Source organism: Tupaia chinensis, unplaced genomic scaffold, assembly GCF_000334495.1.
Source record: "Tupaia chinensis unplaced genomic scaffold, TupChi_1.0 Scaffold000565_1, whole genome shotgun sequence".
In the NCBI taxonomy this organism is placed as follows: domain Eukaryota; kingdom Metazoa; phylum Chordata; class Mammalia; order Scandentia; family Tupaiidae; genus Tupaia; species Tupaia belangeri.
Window position 1 is genome coordinate 1,649,733 of NW_006160078.1, and position 20,856 is coordinate 1,670,588.

Consider the following 20,856-nt stretch of genomic DNA (forward strand, 5'->3'; position numbering starts at 1 on the left):
GTGCCTGACTGTGGATTTCTGAATTGTTTTATATGTGTATATATTGTCATAATAGCTGAATTTTATAAAACCCTATGAAATAAGTTTTGTGATTTCTATCCTCTCTCTCCTCCATCAACTTACCCAGACCTTTTTAAAATTATTTTTTGGGGGGAGGGAGAGGTTATTTCTACAGGGCGCTTGCACTCACCAGAAAGACAGACAAAGAAAGCTACAAATCACCTCCTGGAGGGATGGCCATGCTGCCATCCCTTCTCCTCCATTCTCCTCTTGGGATCTTGGACATGCGTGCACACACACCCGGCGTGAGTTTAAGCCACCGGGTCTAGGACTCGAACCACAGTTGACTACATGGGAGTCCAGCGACATAGCCATTATGTCAACTGCAGATCCTGACCCAGACCTTTTATAAAATTTTATAATCATAAAATTAAAATAAATCTCTTGTATAAAATAGTCCATGTAAAGCATGGATCCTCAACCAGGGATGACAATTTCCTATACTTCATTTTCTGCTAGTTGTTCAGACAGGGAAGAAATGATCTGAGACCTGCTGTCTTGTATACCTCCACCATCCCTCACCTTCCACGTCTTCACATCAAAGCACCCCTGCTCTTATTTCTCCAGGAAGTTCAGGCTCTAAAGGCCTGAAATAAGTCTCCCAAGCTAAAGCTGAGGACCCTGCTCTAGAGAGATGGAGATGACTCAGACCTCTAACCAAACTTATTTCCTTTACTTTGCATTAGATAGCCAATGTTACAGAAAGAATAAGTCATACTGGAAAAATAAGACACAATAAACCAAAAGCAAAAGAAAAAAGAAAACCAAGCTGGGGGAGGGCCTGATAGCCCACATTTCCAGAAACATGCTATGAACTAGACCAGGGGTTGGCAAACGTTTTCTGTCAAGGGCCAGAGGGTAAATATTTTAGGCTTTGTAAGCTGAGTGGTCTCTGTCACAACTAGTCAACCTCATTCTTACAGTATGAAAGCATCAACAGACTATCTATAAATGACTGAGTATGGCTGAATCCAATAAAACTTTATCTGCAGACACAAAAATTTGATACTTGTATCATTTTCACATGTCATAAAATGCTATTTTTTATTTTGATTTATTTCCTACCGTTTAGAAATGTAAAACCATTCTTAGCTTTGCTGGCTGTACAAACACAGGTGGGGGACTAAATTTGGTCTACAGCTGTAGTCTGTCAAGCCCTGGACAACAGCATTTTAGAGAGAATGGCATGTTCAAAGGCTTTGCAGCAGGAGGAAAAAGGCCTTCTGAAGAACTGGAAGAAGGCCCATGCGGTTCAGGAATGAAAGACATGGGAGAGTGAGGTAAGAGAACAGGTATGATAGGGAAGCAGGAACTTGGCTAGTACACATAGTCTTTTTGATCATTGAGGGACGTTAATGGACATTATGGTGTGAGGGGTCCTCAGGTAGTTCATGGAAAATATATGTTATGAAAAAACTATGTATGAATTTCAAACTTTTTTTTGCACCAAAATAAACTTGTTTTGAAATTCCATTTTTTCCATGAATTTTTCAAGTCTCCTTGGGTCTATTCTGAGATCAATAGGAAGTCACTAACTACTTTCTTACCTGGCTATGCATTAGCATTTTCTGGGAAACTTAAAAAAAGATATTCAGGGACCAGGCAGTGGCGTACGAGTGGACAACTGGACCCAGATGGGAAGGTCCCAGGTTTGTGTGCCTAGGCGCTGGGCTGGCTGGGGATGGAGGAAGGACTCTGTAGAGGGTGCCTGTCTCTCTCTTTTCTTGGTCTCTCTATCACATGGAAGAAATAAATAAACTTAAAAAATTCAGATTCCTGGGACCAGCGGATGGTATAGTGGTTACATTGTTAGACTTTGGCATAGTTGACTGTGGTTCAAGTCCTGAACCTGGAGACATAAAGCTCACACCAGGTGCATGTGCATGCATGCCAAAATCTCTAGAGGAGAACGGAGGAGAAGGGATTGTGACTTGACCACCCCCCTGGGGGGGGTGTGATTTCTTGCTTTATGTTTCTTTGTCTTTTTCTGTCTTTCCAGCGATCATATGTGCCTTATAGCAAAAATCTCTCTTGAAATAGTAAATAAATAAATAAATAAATAAAATTCAGTTTCCTGGGTTTCATCTGAGAATTCCTGAGAAAGCATCTTTGGGAACGGGAAGGAGAATTCTGCACTTAGTTTTTACTAAGAGTGTATGAGATAGAGAGCTAGAGAGATAGAGATAGAATCCTCTAGTGGAATATGGTCATGCTGCAATACCTTCTCCCCCATTTCTTCATCCTGTTGGGATTTGGAGCATATACTCACACACACCTAGTGTTTTTCAAGCCACTGAGGCCAGCATTATAACCACAGTCGGCCATGTGGGACCCAGCTCTTAATGCAGTGCTTAACCACTGTACTAAAGGGGCTTGCCCAAGGATTCTGCACTTAAAATTATTCCTCATTAATTCTGCCATGGTTGGCCTGGCTCTGATCTGCAGAGCTAAATTTGGGAACTACCATGGCGTCTTTTCTTTAGGGATGGAGGAATCAGTGCCCTAGGAAGATCAAGTGAGTCTCCAGAGAGGTGGTGCTCAGTCAGCTGTGATCTGAGCACATGCACTGAACTCAACTGATCCAGGACAGGAAGCAATTTAAAAGGAAGTATGGAGACCCACAGTGAACTCATTCCTTAACTGTCTGTTCCCCAGTGAAATGCAGGTTCCTCAGCTTGCCATGCAATGCTTTTCTGAGATATTTTCTAACCTTATCTCTTTCTGCTCAAATATTTCTCTCTACTTTCTTTTCACATAGGTGACTTTCTTTCTGTTCATTGCATCTAAATACCTCACTATCACCTTCTCCAAGAATCAGATTATTTCAGTTGCTTGTTTCATCCATTTCATACAAAAATAGTAAGTGGTTAGTCTATTCTAGGCATTGTAGAAGGACCTGGAGTACCTGTGTGCTTCAGCACAAATGACATGCTTACTCATGGTCCATTTAGCTTGTTCGGGAAAATGAACATTAATTAAATAATCACACCTGTAAACATAAAATTTATAACTGTAATAAGATGAAAAGTGTCCTTTAAACCACTGTAGAAATGGTTTTGTCCCTCTTTTTATGATACCTAGAGAACCTTGATTTAAATTATGAGGTTATTTTCATAAGCTCAAATACATCTTGTACAGAGGAGGTGACAGATATTTATTGAATTAAATTAATCATAGGTGTCATGTGGGAAGTTTCATCTTGTAGAAGATTCAGGTGAGGGTTGGTTCCAAGGAAACCAGTTAAGAGGTTAGCTTAATAGTTGCAAAGTTCATACAAGAGGCAGTAAGGATGGAAAATGAAAATAGCAGAGGAATAACTAGCAAAGAGAAGATTAATATGGGAGACACCCTGAAGGATTTTTCTTTAAAAATCAGGTATTGCCCTTGGATTGAGGACCTTATTTTAAATAGTTCCATATATAAATTCCACACACACACATCCTGAGGCAAAAACAGTACTATGCTATGTGATTAGAACAAGGGATATAGCCAGTCTCAGTGGTTCACTGTCTGAATTCAGTAGTTATTTTAACCCCTGAGCATCACATAACATGAGATACTATATTGAAGTAGGAAACGCTTGTGGCCGAGGATAAGTTCATGGTCTCCAATAGGACTGGGTCTGTGGATTGTGACAAACATTTTAAAACATGTTCAAGAACAGATGAATGGATTTTTAAAATGTGGCACATAAATACTAAGGAATACTACTCAACCACACACACAAAAAATGAGACCATGACATTGCATACAAAGTGGACAAATATGGACGATTTAATATAGCCAGACTATGAAAGACAGGCATTGTATGTCCCTAATCAGTATATCAAATGTCTGCACTCTATGGTAGAAATTGAGGAATTGGAAGGAATAATAGCAGGAAGGGCAACTGTAGATACTACAGCATATAAAATGAGGTGGATAATAGCTGGTGGGAGAAAGGAGATCAGGGAAAGAAATAACACTCAATGGACACAAAAATGAAAATTTACCTGTTAATAATGAATGTGGTAGTATCTTTAACTTGACTGACATGCACTCAACTCATACTGGGGAATAATAAACATGTTGTGCACTATAAAGATGCACAGTGATTAAAAACAAACAACAATAAAAAACATGTCTCCTGAAACTTTTGTGCCACTGCGCTTCAGGAGAGCTTAAGGCCATAACTATTTTATCCATGGCTCTAGGAGAGACAACTTGAGGTAATGGGAGAAAGTTCTAGGTCTGAATTTGGAGAGCAGGATAAGGTCCCTTTACTTCCATAACTGCACATGCAAAATTAAAATGATATAGTACTACCAATAAGCAGGGCAACAGATTCTAACTAGAGCAATGATGCTTGCCTTGCTTTGATGTTGTTTTGCCTCCAAGGCAGGATTTCCATTATTATGGAGATGAACTGCCTCTAATTATCGCAATAACATAATTGTTCCCCAGGGCAGAATTCCTAATAACAGAGCTGTATAGCTCTGCAGCTACTGTAAGAGATATCCTGAGGGCAGGTTTCTCATTAAGAGCACATATATAGAGCTCTGCCTCCAGAAGAGAAACAGAATGCCTGAAGCAATAAACTTTCCTTTCCACACTAGGATTCGATCGGCCTTCTGGGCAAATACCTGCCATCACATTTGTTCACCTCCCAGACTGCCAGTGTCTTCAGACCTGGGTTTCACACCTCATACACAACACAGAGTTCTGTAGCCCAGTGCTGGGATTTCCTTCCATGTCTTACATGAATTTTAACTCTTCTAAAAAGCCTTTGGGAAGAAAGGCAAATGAGGGCCATGCTCTAATTTCACCTTGGAGGTAGACGTCAGTGTCTCTAGACAAGGCTCGTGAACTTGAATTTTATTCCTATTTGAGTTGGATAGTTTCACAGATTGCTAGACTTGATCTGATTATACTGCAGGAGTCAGGCAAAACTAAACATGCATTGCAGTCTGGCAAGACATGCCTAATAAAACTCTGGATGTCTGTGTCATTTTATTGTGGCTAGAGTGGTCTACAAGTGCTCTGCCTCAGGTAATGTTAAGGTTTTGAAATCCGTAAGTCACCTTCAAACCATTATGTTGTTGGATCTTTTGAAACACTCGGTGATCGCTACTTCTTGCACCTTTTGGCTCCCATGACTTCTGTCTGCTGCCCTCCCCTAGCTGTTCTCCTACCCCTCTGAGCACCTTCCAGTAGGTTTTGTTTTACCCATTGTTTGTGCATGGCTGTTTCTCAGGGTGCTCAGATATTCTCATTCTGCAAAACTCTCTCTCAATGAACCTATCCACTGCATGGCATCTCATCTGCTGAAGAGAGCTCTGTTTCTAGCCCCAAACTCACATCTGTATTTCCAGCTTGCTATTGGACATTCATGAAGCACCGACTACATACCAGGCAGTGTTTCCACACGAAAGTGCTACCAAATGCCTTGCTTTGATGTTGTTTTGCCTCCAAGGCAGGATTTCCATTATTATGGAGATGAACTGCCTCTAATTATCGCAATAACATAATTGTTCCCCAGGGCAGAATTCCTAATAACAGAGCTGTATAGCTCTGCAGCTACTGTAAGAGATATCCTGAGGGCAGGTTTCTCATTAAGAGCACATATATAGAGCTCTGCCTCCAGAAGAGAAACAGAATGCCTGAAGCAATAAACTTTCCTTTCCACACTAGGATTCGATCGGCCTTCTGGGCAAATACCTGCCATCACATTTGTTCACCTCCCAGACTGCCAGTGTCTTCAGACCTGGGTTTCACACCTCATACACAACACAGAGTTCTGTAGCCCAGTGCTGGGATTTCCTTCCATGTCTTACATGAATTTTAACTCTTCTAAAAAGCCTTTGGGAAGAAAGGCAAATGAGGGCCATGCTCTAATTTCACCTTGGAGGTAGACGTCAGTGTCTCTAGACAAGGCTCGTGAACTTGAATTTTATTCCTATTTGAGTTGGATAGTTTCACAGATTGCTAGACTTGATCTGATTATACTGCAGGAGTCAGGCAAAACTAAACATGCATTGCAGTCTGGCAAGACATGCCTAATAAAACTCTGGATGTCTGTGTCATTTTATTGTGGCTAGAGTGGTCTACAAGTGCTCTGCCTCAGGTAATGTTAAGGTTTTGAAATCCGTAAGTCACCTTCAAACCATTATGTTGTTGGATCTTTTGAAACACTCGGTGATCGCTACTTCTTGCACCTTTTGGCTCCCATGACTTCTGTCTGCTGCCCTCCCCTAGCTGTTCTCCTACCCCTCTGAGCACCTTCCAGTAGGTTTTGTTTTACCCATTGTTTGTGCATGGCTGTTTCTCAGGGTGCTCAGATATTCTCATTCTGCAAAACTCTCTCTCAATGAACCTATCCACTGCATGGCATCTCATCTGCTGAAGAGAGCTCTGTTTCTAGCCCCAAACTCACATCTGTATTTCCAGCTTGCTATTGGACATTCATGAAGCACCGACTACATACCAGGCAGTGTTTCCACACGAAAGTGCTACCAAATGGAACAACACACACACACACACACACACACACACACACACACGAGGCCCAGCGTCATTATAGGGGTCCTTCTCAATGGAAGGTAGAAGAGATCACAGTGTTAAAATGGGAGGAAGATTCATCTTCATAAATTTTGAAGATGGAGAAAAGGGACTACAAGCCAAAGCATGGAGGTGATGACCTCTAAAAGTGGGAAACAGATTGTCCCCCAGAGACTTCAGAGGCACACATGTCTTCTCAAACCTTGTTTTAGCCCAATGAGACCCATTTAGGAATTCTGACTTCCAGAACTGTAAGATACTAAACTTATATCATCTAAACTACATGCACATGCTCAAGTGCACATTTTTTTGTTCTCATAGAATTTACTCTCTGTTGGGTGGAACCTGGGGAAGACATAATATAATACAAGTATATTTGTAGTATGGAGCATGGTGGTAAGTACTATAAAAAATAAAGAATGGGGAAACAGGATGGGGAATTTTACAATTTTAAATAGGTTAGTAGGAAAAGGCTTTTCCCTGAGAAGGTGACACTTAAATGGGAATCCTCATTTGAGTGACATTGCCACTTGTAGGCACTTCAAATTCAACATGTTAATATTAACCTCTTTACCCTTTCAAACTTGCTTTTTTTTTTTTACTTTTTCTTTCTTCTTCTTCTTCTTAATTTAATTTAATTTTTTTCTTTTAGTATAGGATGCACAAGCTTGTCAGAGAAAGACATAGAGGGAAAATGAGAAATCACTCCCAGGGTGATGGCCATACTATAGCCATACTACAGACCCTTTTCCATAATTCTCCTCAAGGTTTTAAGAATGCATGCACAGGGGTCCAGTAGTTAGTGTAATGGCTGTGTCACTGAACTCCCATGTAGTCGACCACAGTTCGAGTCCCCAAACCAGTGGCTTAAACTCACGCTGGGCGCGTGTGCGTGCATGCCAAAGATCCCGAAAGGAGAATAGAGAAGGAGGGATTGTGGCATGGCCATCCCCCCAGGAGGTGATTTCTCGCTTTCTGTCTCTCTGTCTCTGTCTTTCTGGCGAGCACACGCACCCTATAGCTAAAACCTCTCAAAAACAAAAACAAACAAACAAAAAAAAACACGAATGCATGCACATGCACCCAGAATGATTTTCAAGAGGCTGGGTCTGGGACTCAAACCTGGTTGGCTATGTGGGAGTCCAGTGCCTTAACCACCATGTCACCTTCTTGCCCCTCAATCTTGACCCATTCATCAGCTCCTCAGGTTGCAATCCTTATTCATTTTCCCTTTTCCCTGCCTCCCCCCGCCCCCCAGTTCTTCTGCTTAATACACTGAGTGTTTTAAATTTTACCCTTTGATAGCCTATACATCTGTTTTCCCTTTTTTAGGAGACTGACATGATGTGAGTCCTCAAGATTTTCATCGCAGATACTGCCTGCAATGGGCCTCTCTGCATCCCCAGGCTCACTCTACTCTGATTCTTTGGCCACGTTGCAGGCAGAGCAATCGTTCTGTAGCACTCCTATGGCTGTCACTGCCTTGCATAAAATCGTTCAGTCTGCCCAGGGTCTTCTGGTTCAAGTCTAAACTCCACAGACATAAAGTAGAAGGCCTCCATGAGTTAGCACTACTTATATTTTTCCATGTTCCTTCTCAATATGTCACCGTTATAACATATGCCTTAGGACTGTTGAAAAACTTACACTGCCTTGTTATTCTGCTCCTGGGCCCCTGTGCTAGTCTCTGAGCACCCTGAGGGCTAGGTTTACGTCTCCTTTTCCTCTCTACCCTCTGTGCCAAACAGAGGCAAGAACCCAAGGATACTTTGTTCATTGAATGAAACTGGCACTGGCTAGTCTGACAGCACAGAGCCATGCTTCTGGTCTGTAACTGTGGCTGTGACAAGTTGTCGTACGTCTGAGATTCTCTTCAGAAACATTCAGTAGCATATCTATATCTGGTTGCTCCCCATTAGCTTGACACACTGTATTAGCCTGATGCTTAAAAGAGAAATTCTCAAGCATGAAAAAGAAGTCTTTATTTACACAGCGATAACTAGAGTAACATTTCACTCATTTTTTCAGCTTCAGTGACAAGTAAAATATTTTGTCTAAGTGAATTTTCCAGACAACTAAACTTACCCCTTTAAGCACCAAGTTAATTTTTAAAAATAAGCAGTGACTGGAGTGGTCTTTCTGTGATATATTATTCATTTGCCTGCTTTACTAATCTAAGCTCATGGAAGATAATTTTTCCTCTTTGGAGACATCATATAAAAATAATACTTATCATATGGTTCTGTGCAGATGAATAAAAGCTATTTATTCTCCTATAAATACTGCTTTTAATTTGGTTGACACCGTTTCCAAAAAACATGAAAGAAAATAACCAGGACAGAAAGAAGATGCCAAGCAATAACAGGTGAAGAAAATCAGAAATAAGTGGGATGTTTAGGCTTGGAAAAGGAAAATTAGGATGTTTGGGCTTGGAAAGAGGATGTGAGAGTAGTTTGCCAATGTAAAAAGAGAAGGAGTGAGTGGTGGTAAAGTAGTAGATTGTCAGTGTAACTCCAGAAAACAAAACCATAAACAAGTGGGAGTTGTAAGGAATATAATCTTCTAAGAATTAGATAGGTTTCTACCATTACAAGTAACCAGGACAGATTGAGGGACTAGCCATGGTGGGGATCCCCATCCTAGATTAGAAAATGGGATCCTTCGGGACCGCAGTTGGCATAATGGCTATGTCACTGGACTCCCATGTACTCGACCATGGTTCAAGTCCCAGACCCGGTAGCTTAAACTCACACCGGGCGCATGTGCATGCGTGCCCAGGATTTCAAGAGGAGAATGGAGGAGAAGGGATTGCGGCACGGCCATCCACCCCTGGGGGGTGATTTCTTGCTTTCTGTCTCTATGTCTCTCTCTGTCTTTCTCTTGAGTGCACACACCCGATAGCAATAAAAATACTCCAAAAAAAAAAAAAAAGAAAGAAAAAGAAAATGGGATCCTTGACCATAGAGGAATTTTTGCCTGCCTGGCTTCTACCCTCTCCTCTTCTGGTAACAGCAGCTTGGTGTCTTTGGGAAAACCCCTGTCCCATTCTCAGTGCATGTGGTTTTAGGTGAGCATTCCCATGTGCCTCTTCAGACAAGCACACGGTTCATGTCTGTCTAATCAGTGCATCACATCCTCCTGAATTTGACGGCTCCAGAGAAGGACACGGATCCAGACAGGCTTATTTGATTCTGTGAGAATCTATTCTGGAACTCTTGGGATATATTGGAAAACAGGGCATGCATGAGGCTACTCATCTCCTGAGGCGTGATACACGTGGCCTCTGTGACAGGCCTTCCCTGCTCTAAATGTCTGATACTGCTACACTGATTGCTGGATATATGCAAGAAAACAAGAAATGCTCTATGCATATGGAGATGCTTCCTACCCAATAACAAAGCTATAGAAGTTGTCTGAAGTTTCCATTTTTCATATTGACTTTTGGCTTAATACAGATAAAGCCAATGTAAATAAATTTGAAATTTCTGAATGAATGGAAAATCCAACCAAGACCATAAAAACATATCTTTAAAAATAATTAACACATTAACATGAAAGCAGTAGTGGATATACACTCAGAGTGTATATCCACTAACCACAATACCATCATATGATTAAATAAGAGAAACACTTGTAAATTTTGAAAATATTTCTTCTTATATTTTAATAGTAACTTCATTTATAGACAGTTGACTAGTTAAAATTGAAATTGGGATTTTGAGATATCACTTAATAAGCACAGTTTGGTAAAGTCTTTCAAGACAAAGAATCTAGGAATGATGTTAATTAAAAGTGGTGCCTGACCATAAAGTTTTGTTTCATGTGTTATATAAGTATTTCGAACTTATGGGATTAATAATATTCTATGGAAAGGTTAAAGACTTGCCCTTCTGCTTCATAAGATTCTATATCTCAAATGAGAATTTGGCTAACAAGGCAGTGCATTAGAGATTAGTACACAACATTAAGTGCAGTCAAAGAATTTTTCTCTGTGTGTTGTTCCACCATGTCATTCCATTCCTAAAATAAAGATTCTAAAATTTTTCATTCATAAATTCCATTTATGATGTCTTTTGCTTATTTATCCACTTGATTTTCCTTTTCTGTCAGAAAAAAAAGGAGAAATATGGCAGAATATTCTGTGCCAATGAGGAAACACTAAAATCTTCCTTATTGTTCATCCTTTTCAAATATTATGGTATATTCAATTGTGCTTCCATCTCTTTCAGAAGTTAAAATCCAGTGACCCATGAAGAAAACATGGTCTTTGGGCACACACTGTATTTATATTAAAGTAAAACAATTAGCTGCTGACACTTAAAAATTGGAAGTTCAAATAAAATTCTAGATTTCTAATTCCTTTTGAACACAAGAAGGTGAACCGGTACCTGATTTACAACTCCCTGTGGCTGAGAAGCAGGTAGCTCTGCTGGACAGGCACACACTGAAGACCAGCCAGTTTTTGAATGCATTTACATCACCTAAATCGGTCTAGCTGGGTAACACATTCTGAGTGAGGTCAGAGAGAGGAGCAGAGCTGGGAGAGCACAGCACCCATGCAGAGAATAAAGTGCTAATATTGATAGTTTGGGACTAGCTTGGTGACACTGCAGGAGGAGGTGATAAATAGCAGGAATTGGGTAATGATGCAGAACTTTCTCAGTTTAGATATATTTTTAGTACCAAATAGATGTTGAGGCATTTGAACCCTATTAATCAAATCGGGAGTAGACGGAACAGAAACTGGATAGAGACAAGCTTTGTAGTAAGTCAAATGGTAGAAAATGGAAGAATTCTTGCTATTGATACATTATTTTTCCAAGGGGATTTAATCAGTCTGTAACATTGTGTAAGTACAGCAGGGGTAAGCAGTCATTCATACTGTTCAAAATATTAGGTTGTCTCTTTTCTTCTAAGCACTTAGTAAGATTGTATTTCCACGTGGGAGATGGGGGTCATCTGACTTATTTTGGCTAATGAAACATGTGAAAGTAGTGTTTCTCTTCTAGGAAGAAAAAAAAAATTTTAAAGGTTTTTGTGGTAAGGCAATTGTGCTTACCAGAGACAGAGAGAGAAAAGGAAAGAAAGGGAAAGTGAGAAATCACCTCCCTCCCTAATGGGGATGACCATGCTGCAATCCTTCCTCCTCCATTCTCCTTTCAGGATTTTGGACATGCATGCACACTTGCCCAGTGTCTTTTTTAAGCTGCCAGGTCTGGGATTTGAACCACTATGTTGGATCCAGCACCTTAATCACCACAGCACTGGATGCCCAGAAGAAATATTTAAGAGCACATGCATGTTGGTGGGAACAGACCTTTGATGGGCATACAGTATGAATGAGAAATTGACTTTTGTTGTCATAAATCTCTATAGGTTATTTGTTACAATAGCATAGCTTAGCCTCTGTCAATTGATCTACAATATTACTCTAGCTTCATTCATTTGTGGTTTTTGACATGTCTGCTTATTACTCATATGATCATTTTCCTAAATTTTTTCTTTATATAATTTTAAATGAAAACTTTGAAAATGTAGCTTATTTTAAGCAATACATACAGTATATACTTGTTATATTTCAATTATGTTCAAAGTAAATACATAACTATTGAAAGTAATTTCATATACCAGCATTTTGGAAAACACTGAGATAAAATAGTAAATTAATTTGATGTTTAAGGCTACAAAATAAAAATCTGTCCTCCCAATTTCCAGATTTCATTCGAAGTTTGAATGTTGTCAAGCCAATATTAAGTGAATAATACTGCTTTCATTTTATTTGTTTTCTTTCACAGAGATTTTTATTATAGGGTGAGTGTGTCCACTAGAAAGACAGAGACAGAGAGACAGAAAGTGAGAAATTACCGCCCCCCCACGGGGGGGGGGGAAGGGCAATAACAAACACCCTCTCATGGCAATATCACAATCCCTTCTCCTCCATTCTCCTCTCAGGAGTTTAGGCACACATACACACACACCCAGGGTGAGTTTCAAGCTACCAAGTCCAGGACTCAAACTGCGGTCAACCATGTGTGAATCCAGTGCCTTAACCACTATGCCACCTGCTAACTGCAGATTCTGCTTTCTTGATATACCAGAAATCAGAAAAGGATGTATCATATATTATGAATTTAACATGTGTGTGAATATACTATCTATAAGCCATTATCAGGTTTGTTTATAAAATTTATCAAAAAGGACAACATTATCAGCACAATGACCTAATTCATATCTGTAAATCCAATGTGTACAGGTATAAAAGGTAGATACATGCATGTTTTTATTGGCTTCTTTATTGTATCCTTAAATACTTGACCTTTAGCATCAATTAAAATCATTACGTTTATGGCTGGTAAACCCTGTCTTATGGATGATAACCATAATGAGCATTTTCCAACAAATTGAGAAGATTATAGAGAAAGGTAGGGAGTATTTTATATAGGTAACAGCCAAGAAAAAGTCTTAAGAGATATCTGTCATTTGGTACACTGTGATGTATTGAGTTGTTGGAAAGGTCATGATGCAATTTTGCATTGAAAAATAGAAAAATGTGTCATGACTTTTCTGACAACCCAGTGAAATGCCAAAGTAAACCATATGTATATGCATTGTATAATCAAAATGCATTTAAAAAACACTTGATGCATGATAAGAAATATACCGGGAAACAATTTAGACATTGAAAAGAAAAAAAGAAAATAAAACAAAACACGGTTGTCTCAAAAAGATATAATTGAAATAATCAAAAGTCAAATAATCTTCTATAAAAAAATGAGTTTTGGAATTAGACATTTAGCTTCAATAAAGAGACACTAATAGTAGACCGAACAGCCATTGCTAAATACATGAAGTCATAGCCAAAAAGATTTAGACATATTTGTGTATGCCAAAGGAGGTAAAAGGTATTTGCGTATGGAGAAAAGTGGGCATATCTGTGGTGAAATTTTAGGCTAACATAAGGGAGGATATTTCCAGCTGCTCATCTTTAAGCAGCTCTGACAGTCTTCAATAAGATCACTTGAACTCTCTCTGCAGGAAAAGCTTAGTAGAATCTCAATATCAAGAAGGATTATAAAGATCAGTAAGTTACCACTTTTTTTTTTTTTTTTTTTACAGTTTTAGTCTTTTGCTTAACATTTAGTCCAGAAATAGTAGATACCAATTTCTTCCTTCTAGAACAGAATACCAACACATCATTACAGGTTAATTATAAATTAAAAATATTTTGATAGTACCTTTCATTTTCTCTCAGTATATCCCTTCCTTTCTTCCAGGTGTAGACAGGTTTTGGAGAAGCTTTGGGCTTACATTCAATGACAACTTCACCTCCCACTCTGACAAGAGTTACTCTTTTCAAGAGTGTTCTTGAGAAATCTGGACCTACAGCTGGAAGATGATAAAAATAAAATAATTAATTATTATGCAAAGACATGTTCCCCTACACCCACACCCAGTAGACCATTACTTAGACTTCTTATTTTTGTAATGCTCTTATTTTGCTTGGGCCATCAAAAGAAAGATCATTTTCTTAAAGTAAGGTGAGTAGCATTTTATCAGTTTCCATGGTTCTGTTAAAATTTAAGGGATAATGTATATGTGGTAAAATATACCAGTTGTGCATATATAGCTGATGAATTTGGTATATTCCTCCACAAAGTTTAAGATATAGAATATTCTCATTACACTATTGAAGGATTCCTTTAAAATTTAATTCCTCTCTTCCCTATAAAAGAAAACCCCAAAATGACATTTTGGAGTATTAGCTATAGGCTTCTGACACCTAGTTCCAGGACAGCTATTCTCAAGTTCATCCATGAATAAACTTTTATTTGATTGCTTGAAAAAAAATTCTGTGTTCAAGTGAATGAAAACATTTAAATTTCAAAGAGACAAAAGGGAAAGAAACACAACAACGGATTTCATACAACTTTTTTTTTTTTTTTTTTAATCTGCAGAGGGTGAGTCACTTGCCAGAGAGAGACAGTGAGACAGAGAGAGGAGAAAGGGAGGGTAAAGCTACCTCTCAGTAGGACACAGTCTTGCTGCAATCCCTTCTCCTCCATTTTTCCATCCTGTTGGGATTCTGGGCATACATGCACACACACTCAGTCGTGTAGACACCAATAATAGAGTTATATGGAAATAATACTAAAGAATTCTTTCCTTACCGTAATAAGTGATACTTACCTGCATGCTTGTAGGAGGGAAAAAAAGTACATCTTTCTAAAAAGAAAAAAATCTCTATTTTCTCTTGAGTTAATAGAACTAATATGTGAGAAGAGATTTTTGAAATAGATGGATTCACCTCTTAGAATATCATTATTATTATCATTTTAGATTTTGCCATAGGAAACATAATTGCTGGAGAGAGAGAGGGAACGTGAGAAATCACTCCCGGGCAGGATAGCCACACCACACTCTTTTCTCATACATGCTTCTCTTGAGATTTGTATGCACATGCACCACAGTTTCTCAAATTGCTGGGTATGAGATTCGAACCATGCAGTTGGGATACTGGATCCAGAGCCTTAACCATCATGACACCTGCTGGACCCATTTCTTGGAATCTTAACTTTACAATATTTAAAAACCCTGATTCAATGCAGTATGACCTGATGGAATTTAAAATTTCAGACTCTGTTGAATGTAAAATATAAATACAAACCACGACTTTCTTAAAGGAGATGTAGGATAGCATATGTGTTCGTGGGTGGAAGATAGGGGTCAATTTCTTTTTTAAGAAATCATTATTTTATTTAATCTTTATTTATTTATTTTATTTTAATTTGACCATAGAGGAACGGAGAGAGAGAGAGAGGGAAAGTGAGAAAGCAAGTCACTAGGTCTGGAACTTGAACCGCAGATGGCCGTGTGGGAATCTAACACCCTTAACCACCATACCACCTGCTGCCCCCCATTTCAAGACTTATCTCATTTTATCTTTTATTATTTATTTATTTTATTTTATCAATTTCTTAAATCTACTCAAACTGTATGTTCATGATTTAAAAAAAATAAAAGCAAGTTTCAGGGGAAACAAATTAGATCTCTATTAAGTCATTTTGTTGTGAAAAGGTTTTCAGTAATTATCTAGAGACAAGTAAAGATGATAAAGTTCCTTTAAAAAATTATTTATTTAATTGTATTCATTATTATTGTTATTATTTTAAAAATTTCTATAGGGCATGTACACTCACCAGAGAAAGAAGAGAGGAAGAGAGAGAGATAGAGTAACCATGGTCAGCCATGTGGGAATCCAACACCTTAGCCACCACGTGATCTGCTGGCTCCAGGTAAGGGTACTTTTTAATGAAATTATAAAATTTACACAGAGGTCTGGTATTACTACTTGAAGGTGAAATTAAATAAATGAGTCTAGTAGGCAACTGATATCTCGATCTGTGTGTATACCTTGGGATACACAAGGGAAGTCCATAATTCAGAGAGTAATTCTATAATGATAAATGCAATTAATAAGCAGAGTGCATGTACAGCTGTTTCCATGATAATGAGATAAATGTGTTTCTAGTCTGCTCTGCAAAATCACATAATAAAAATTACAGGACTCATGAAAAAGATGGGGTCAGGACAAAATAACTGAGTATTTATGGAACAAGGACACTAACAAAGCCAATAACCACCCTGGTAGAGATTAGTCATAATTAAAGCTAAAGCATGGTTAAGAAGACAAGTTACATCCATACTAGAGAAATGCCACAGAAATACAGTTCGGGTGTACACGTGAGTGTGTGCTTATGTGTGAAGATAGCTTGAAAGAAGGAAGAAACAAGAAGAATAGAGATTGCTAAGGTCTAAGATCAGTGCAATAAGCCCTGTCGCATGGCTGAAGAATGTGGGGTGAATGGGAATCCATTGTAATAGGTTTTTCCCCTTGGCTGGTTGTGTTACTGGACTTTGTGTTTAGTTGCTGCTACTTAGTGAAATGCAGGAACAAATCCAGTGTCTATGTTACACAGACATCATTCCCCCACTTACCAATCCTGTATAGTCTAAAACAGAAAAGTGTTTTAGCAAAATAGACTCATACTCATCGTAGGCAAACCCTTGAACTGACAGGGGAATATAACATAACAAAAAATGGGTCTTCTAGAAAAATTTCTTAAAAGGGTATTTTTGTGAAATAGAGTTACAAAACTGTATCATATTTTTAAAAAATCTATTCTTAAACTATATCTTGCTGCACACAAATATTTTTATCACTTCAGGCAGACATTTTTCATCTGTTCAGAAGGAATTCAGCAGTTGCATCTGAAATGAGTTTACATAAATCAAACTGTGCACAACACATGGGTGTGTTTGTCAAAAAACTATACAGTATATTGCTTTTACAGGGTTTGAAATAGCATGGTATCAGCTGCACTGAGGGCTGAAAACACACCTTTCCTTTCAAAGGCATTGTAATGTAATATTTATGTGCATATTGCCTTTTGGATATCTTAGAGAATAAGATTGGCTGTGAACATCTTCCACTAATAAAAATGGAATGATAAATTCAAATGTTTTCCCTTTGTTTACTCGGCTTGCTTACTTTGCTTTTGGTGTCATCTAACCTTGCAATTCTATCAGTTGTCAACAAAAGCCGTAGTGCCTTCTGGGCAAAATTGTCAGACTTTCATCAGTTTTTTGAATACTTGACCCATTAATGGCTTTCTTAATATTCAGTAATTTCGTGACCATCTTTTACACCTGAGGTGCTGTTTGGCTGGCGGGAGGATGTTTTTTCTTTTATTCTGATCCTCAATCATTGACCCAGGAGGGGCTTGAAAAGAATGAAAAAGCAAAAAGGGCCTATTCAATTTGACATTCTCAGAGAATGTGGTTTTAAAAGTTATGAGTAAGGTCCCTAATGGGGCACTATAAGAACCTAACCTTTGGGGACTGGATAGTAGTACAGCGGCAGTGCAGCCTCTGTGAGGCTGACGCACATGGAAAGGTTCCAGGTTCGTGTCTGGAAACCCCTAAATACGCTCACAGTGTGAGCCCGGCTGAGGCTGGGGATGGATTGCATTGTGGGAACACTGCTGAGGGTGCTGTCTCTCTCTCTCTGTCTCCATATATCTCACTCATGGAAGAAATAAACTTTCAGAAAGAGAAGAATCTAACCTTTCCTGGCACTTAAAAAATTAGTGCACATGGACAGTGAAACTTTAGTAAGTTCCTGTAGTTGAGAAAAGAAACCCAACTGTCAAGTTGCCCACCTAGGTCTGACAGTGTCTCAGATACTGGGAGATTCTAATTTACTTAATCAAATATAGTTACAGGGTAATATTTCTCACTGAGCTCCTGGAGATACTACCCCCTCAATTTTGGAATGAGTCAAATCACAAGAATTCTTCCAAATGGAAAATGCAACTTTTTATTACTTATCAATGATATTTATTACATTAACTTAACATTATCTATAAGAAACATCTGGCCAAGAGACTCCATCTATGCAATTCACAACTATTTGGGTGTTTTTTGTTCGTTTTGCTTTGTTTTTGGAGAGGCTTTTGCTATAGGGCACGTGTGCTTGCCGGAAAGACAAAGAGACAGAAAGCTAGAAATCACTTCCCCGGTGGGGGGGGGGGGGGTGGTCACACTGCAATCCCTTGTCCTCCATTCTCCTCTCAGGATCTTGGGCACTACATGCACACATGCCTGGCATAAGTTTAAATACCAGGTCTGGAACTTGAACCACAGTCGACTACATGGGAAGTTCAGCGACATAGCCATTACACTGCTGGTCCCCTATTTGGGTGTTTTTGTTTTTTAGATTTTTGCTGTAGGACACTTGCACTCACTGGAGAGACAGAGAGAAAGAAAGCAAGAAATTATCCCCCAGGAAGGATAGCCATGCTGCAATCCCTTCTCTTCCATTTTTCTCTCAAGATTTTGGGCATTCACACAAACATGCCTGGCATGAGTTTTAAGCTGCTAGGTCCGGGGCTCGAACTGTGGTCAACCATGTGGGAGTCTAGCGCCTTAACCACTATGTCACCTATTGGCCCCCACGACTACTTGTTTTCACTTATTAAATGACTGCTTGTCATTTGTGAAGATTATTTAAGTGGCCAACAGAACTATAAAAACAGAAGTTCTATGCATTAATGTCATTTTTCAAGAAAGAAAGTGGGATGATAACTCCTTAACTGGGTATGCAGTGCCAGTCCTATTCGAGAAACATAAGCGTGTGATAGTCTACTGCATTATTGATAAGGGAAGGGTAATTATGCACGCAGTTCTGTCACAGTTGGTTTGTTTACACGCTACTGGGAAAGTTGCCCATCGATGGAGACTGTTCTCATATTATTTTAACCTTTATCTAATATCTTTAACTGTGACCTCGTCACTCCACAAAAGTAAGCCTAAAGTGACAGCATTAATTCAAGTCTTCTCGCCACTGAGTAGATAACACAGCAGATTATAAAGCCCCCCCACTTCTCCTGGCTTGCTGGTGGCTATCTAGAAGGCAGGCTACCGTGGACATTTTTTTCTTTCTAGGTCCATCATTTCAGAATGGCTGATTCAAAATCAGCCCTTTCTGATGAGAAATGATATTCACAAGGAGATTCTCAGTAAAACTCTTAACTGGACAATTTTTTATTCCATTGTCAGCATGATGTGTTCCTTCCAATGCCTCTACTGCCCGTATCCTACTTGTTTTGGTCGAATGCACTGAATGCCCTAGATCCTGAGGGTTCAAATAACCTTCTGCCATGGTGGCTCTTGTTTTATGGGCTCCTATCCCTTTGGGCAAGTTATTATAAAATGGAAACATATATATTGACAGTCAGAAGGTTGTTGTGAAGATGAAGTGGTATGATACATGTATTGCACATAAATTACTTAGCACTGTGTTTGGCCCAGAGTAAACACCTCATACCTCCCCTCTCAAGTGCTATTTTCACGGCTGCACTCCCAGCCCTATTATTGGGGGACTTTTATGTTGAAAGACTTCTTAGAGTCAGAGAAATAGATCTTTGCAAAAAAAAAAAAAAAAGAACTCTTTATTTGGAAGGAATTATAGACTCACAGAAAGTTAGAAAATGATCCTGAGAAGTCCTGTGTATCCTTACCCAGTTTCCTCCAATGATTACCATCTCATGGGAATGCAGCACAAAATAAAAATAAAGAAGCAGATCATTGGTATACCGTGTGTGTTTAGTTCTCTGTCACGGCATCACATATGTGGACCTGAGTGAGCACCACTGAAATCAAGAAACAGACCTAGCTGATGACTGCAAAGATCTCCCTTATGCAATAGTCACACCTAGCCTTTTCCTGCCTACTTTCCCTAATCCCTAAGACCACTAATCTTTTATTTCATCTTATAGTTTTAGAATTTTGAGAAAGTTTTGTATTTAGATGAGTGGGCCTCAAAAATTTCATGGAAATGTGGAATTAAAGTATGAGCTTATTTTGGTTGGTGCAAACATTTTTTTTCAGTCCTTGCATAGCTTTTTAATAACATGCATTTCCCATGAACTTTTAGAAGACCTCTTGCATAGGGAATCATATCATATCTCCATGAAATGCTCTTGAGATCTATCTGAGTCGTTGTGTATATCAAAAGTTCCCCTTTATTGCTAAGTAGTATATCCTGGCATAGATAAAAAATACTTCTTTAATGGTGGCATTTCAGGTTCCAATGATAACTGACAAATACTTCTAAGCCAAGGAACCATTTCAAGATCCCACAATGCTTTCTCTGCCAACAAGTTTGATAAGGCATGGCCTTTTTGCTGTTTACAAAGGTTTGAAAAGCCAACAATTAATTATGTAAAGACTGGGGAATAATAGTTTTTCTTATTCCAAGAAAAACATTTTAAAGCCATTTCAGAACATCATTTCTTATACAAGAATTAACAGGTTGATTAAAAATATTTTCTTTTTTTTCTTAGCTTAGTTTTTGTTACAGGATGCATGTGCTCATGAGCGAGAAAAAGAGAGAGAAAGTAAGAAATTACCCCCTGTCTCCAGGGAAATAACCACCCTATAATCCCTTCTCCTTCACACTGCTCTCAGGATTTTGGGCACATATGCACATGTGCCTGGTGTGATTTTCAAGCTGCTGGGTCTGAGACTCAAACTGCACAGTTGGCCATGTGGGATACAACACTTTAACCTCAATGCCATGTGCTGGTCCCAATTTTTTTTTTTTTTTCATATAATGCTTTAAGTAGGGTCTTGGCTCCTAAATCCTTGTTAGCCTCCTTTGAGATGTCCTATCTATATAAAGATAAGAAAAAATATACA

At 38.8% G+C, this 20,856-nt stretch overlaps 1 protein-coding gene across 1 annotated transcript in view; it reads right to left on the reverse strand.

Moving 5' to 3' along the window:
• The window catches only part of CNTN4 (contactin 4), a 252,313-nt gene that overhangs the window by 162,540 nt on the left and 68,917 nt on the right, over positions 1-20,856 (reverse strand). The window contains exon 6 of the mRNA XM_006157939.3: positions 13,833-13,983. Coding sequence (XP_006158001.1) covers positions 13,833-13,983 — 151 coding nt within the window. The remainder of the gene's footprint in view (positions 1-13,832; positions 13,984-20,856) is intronic.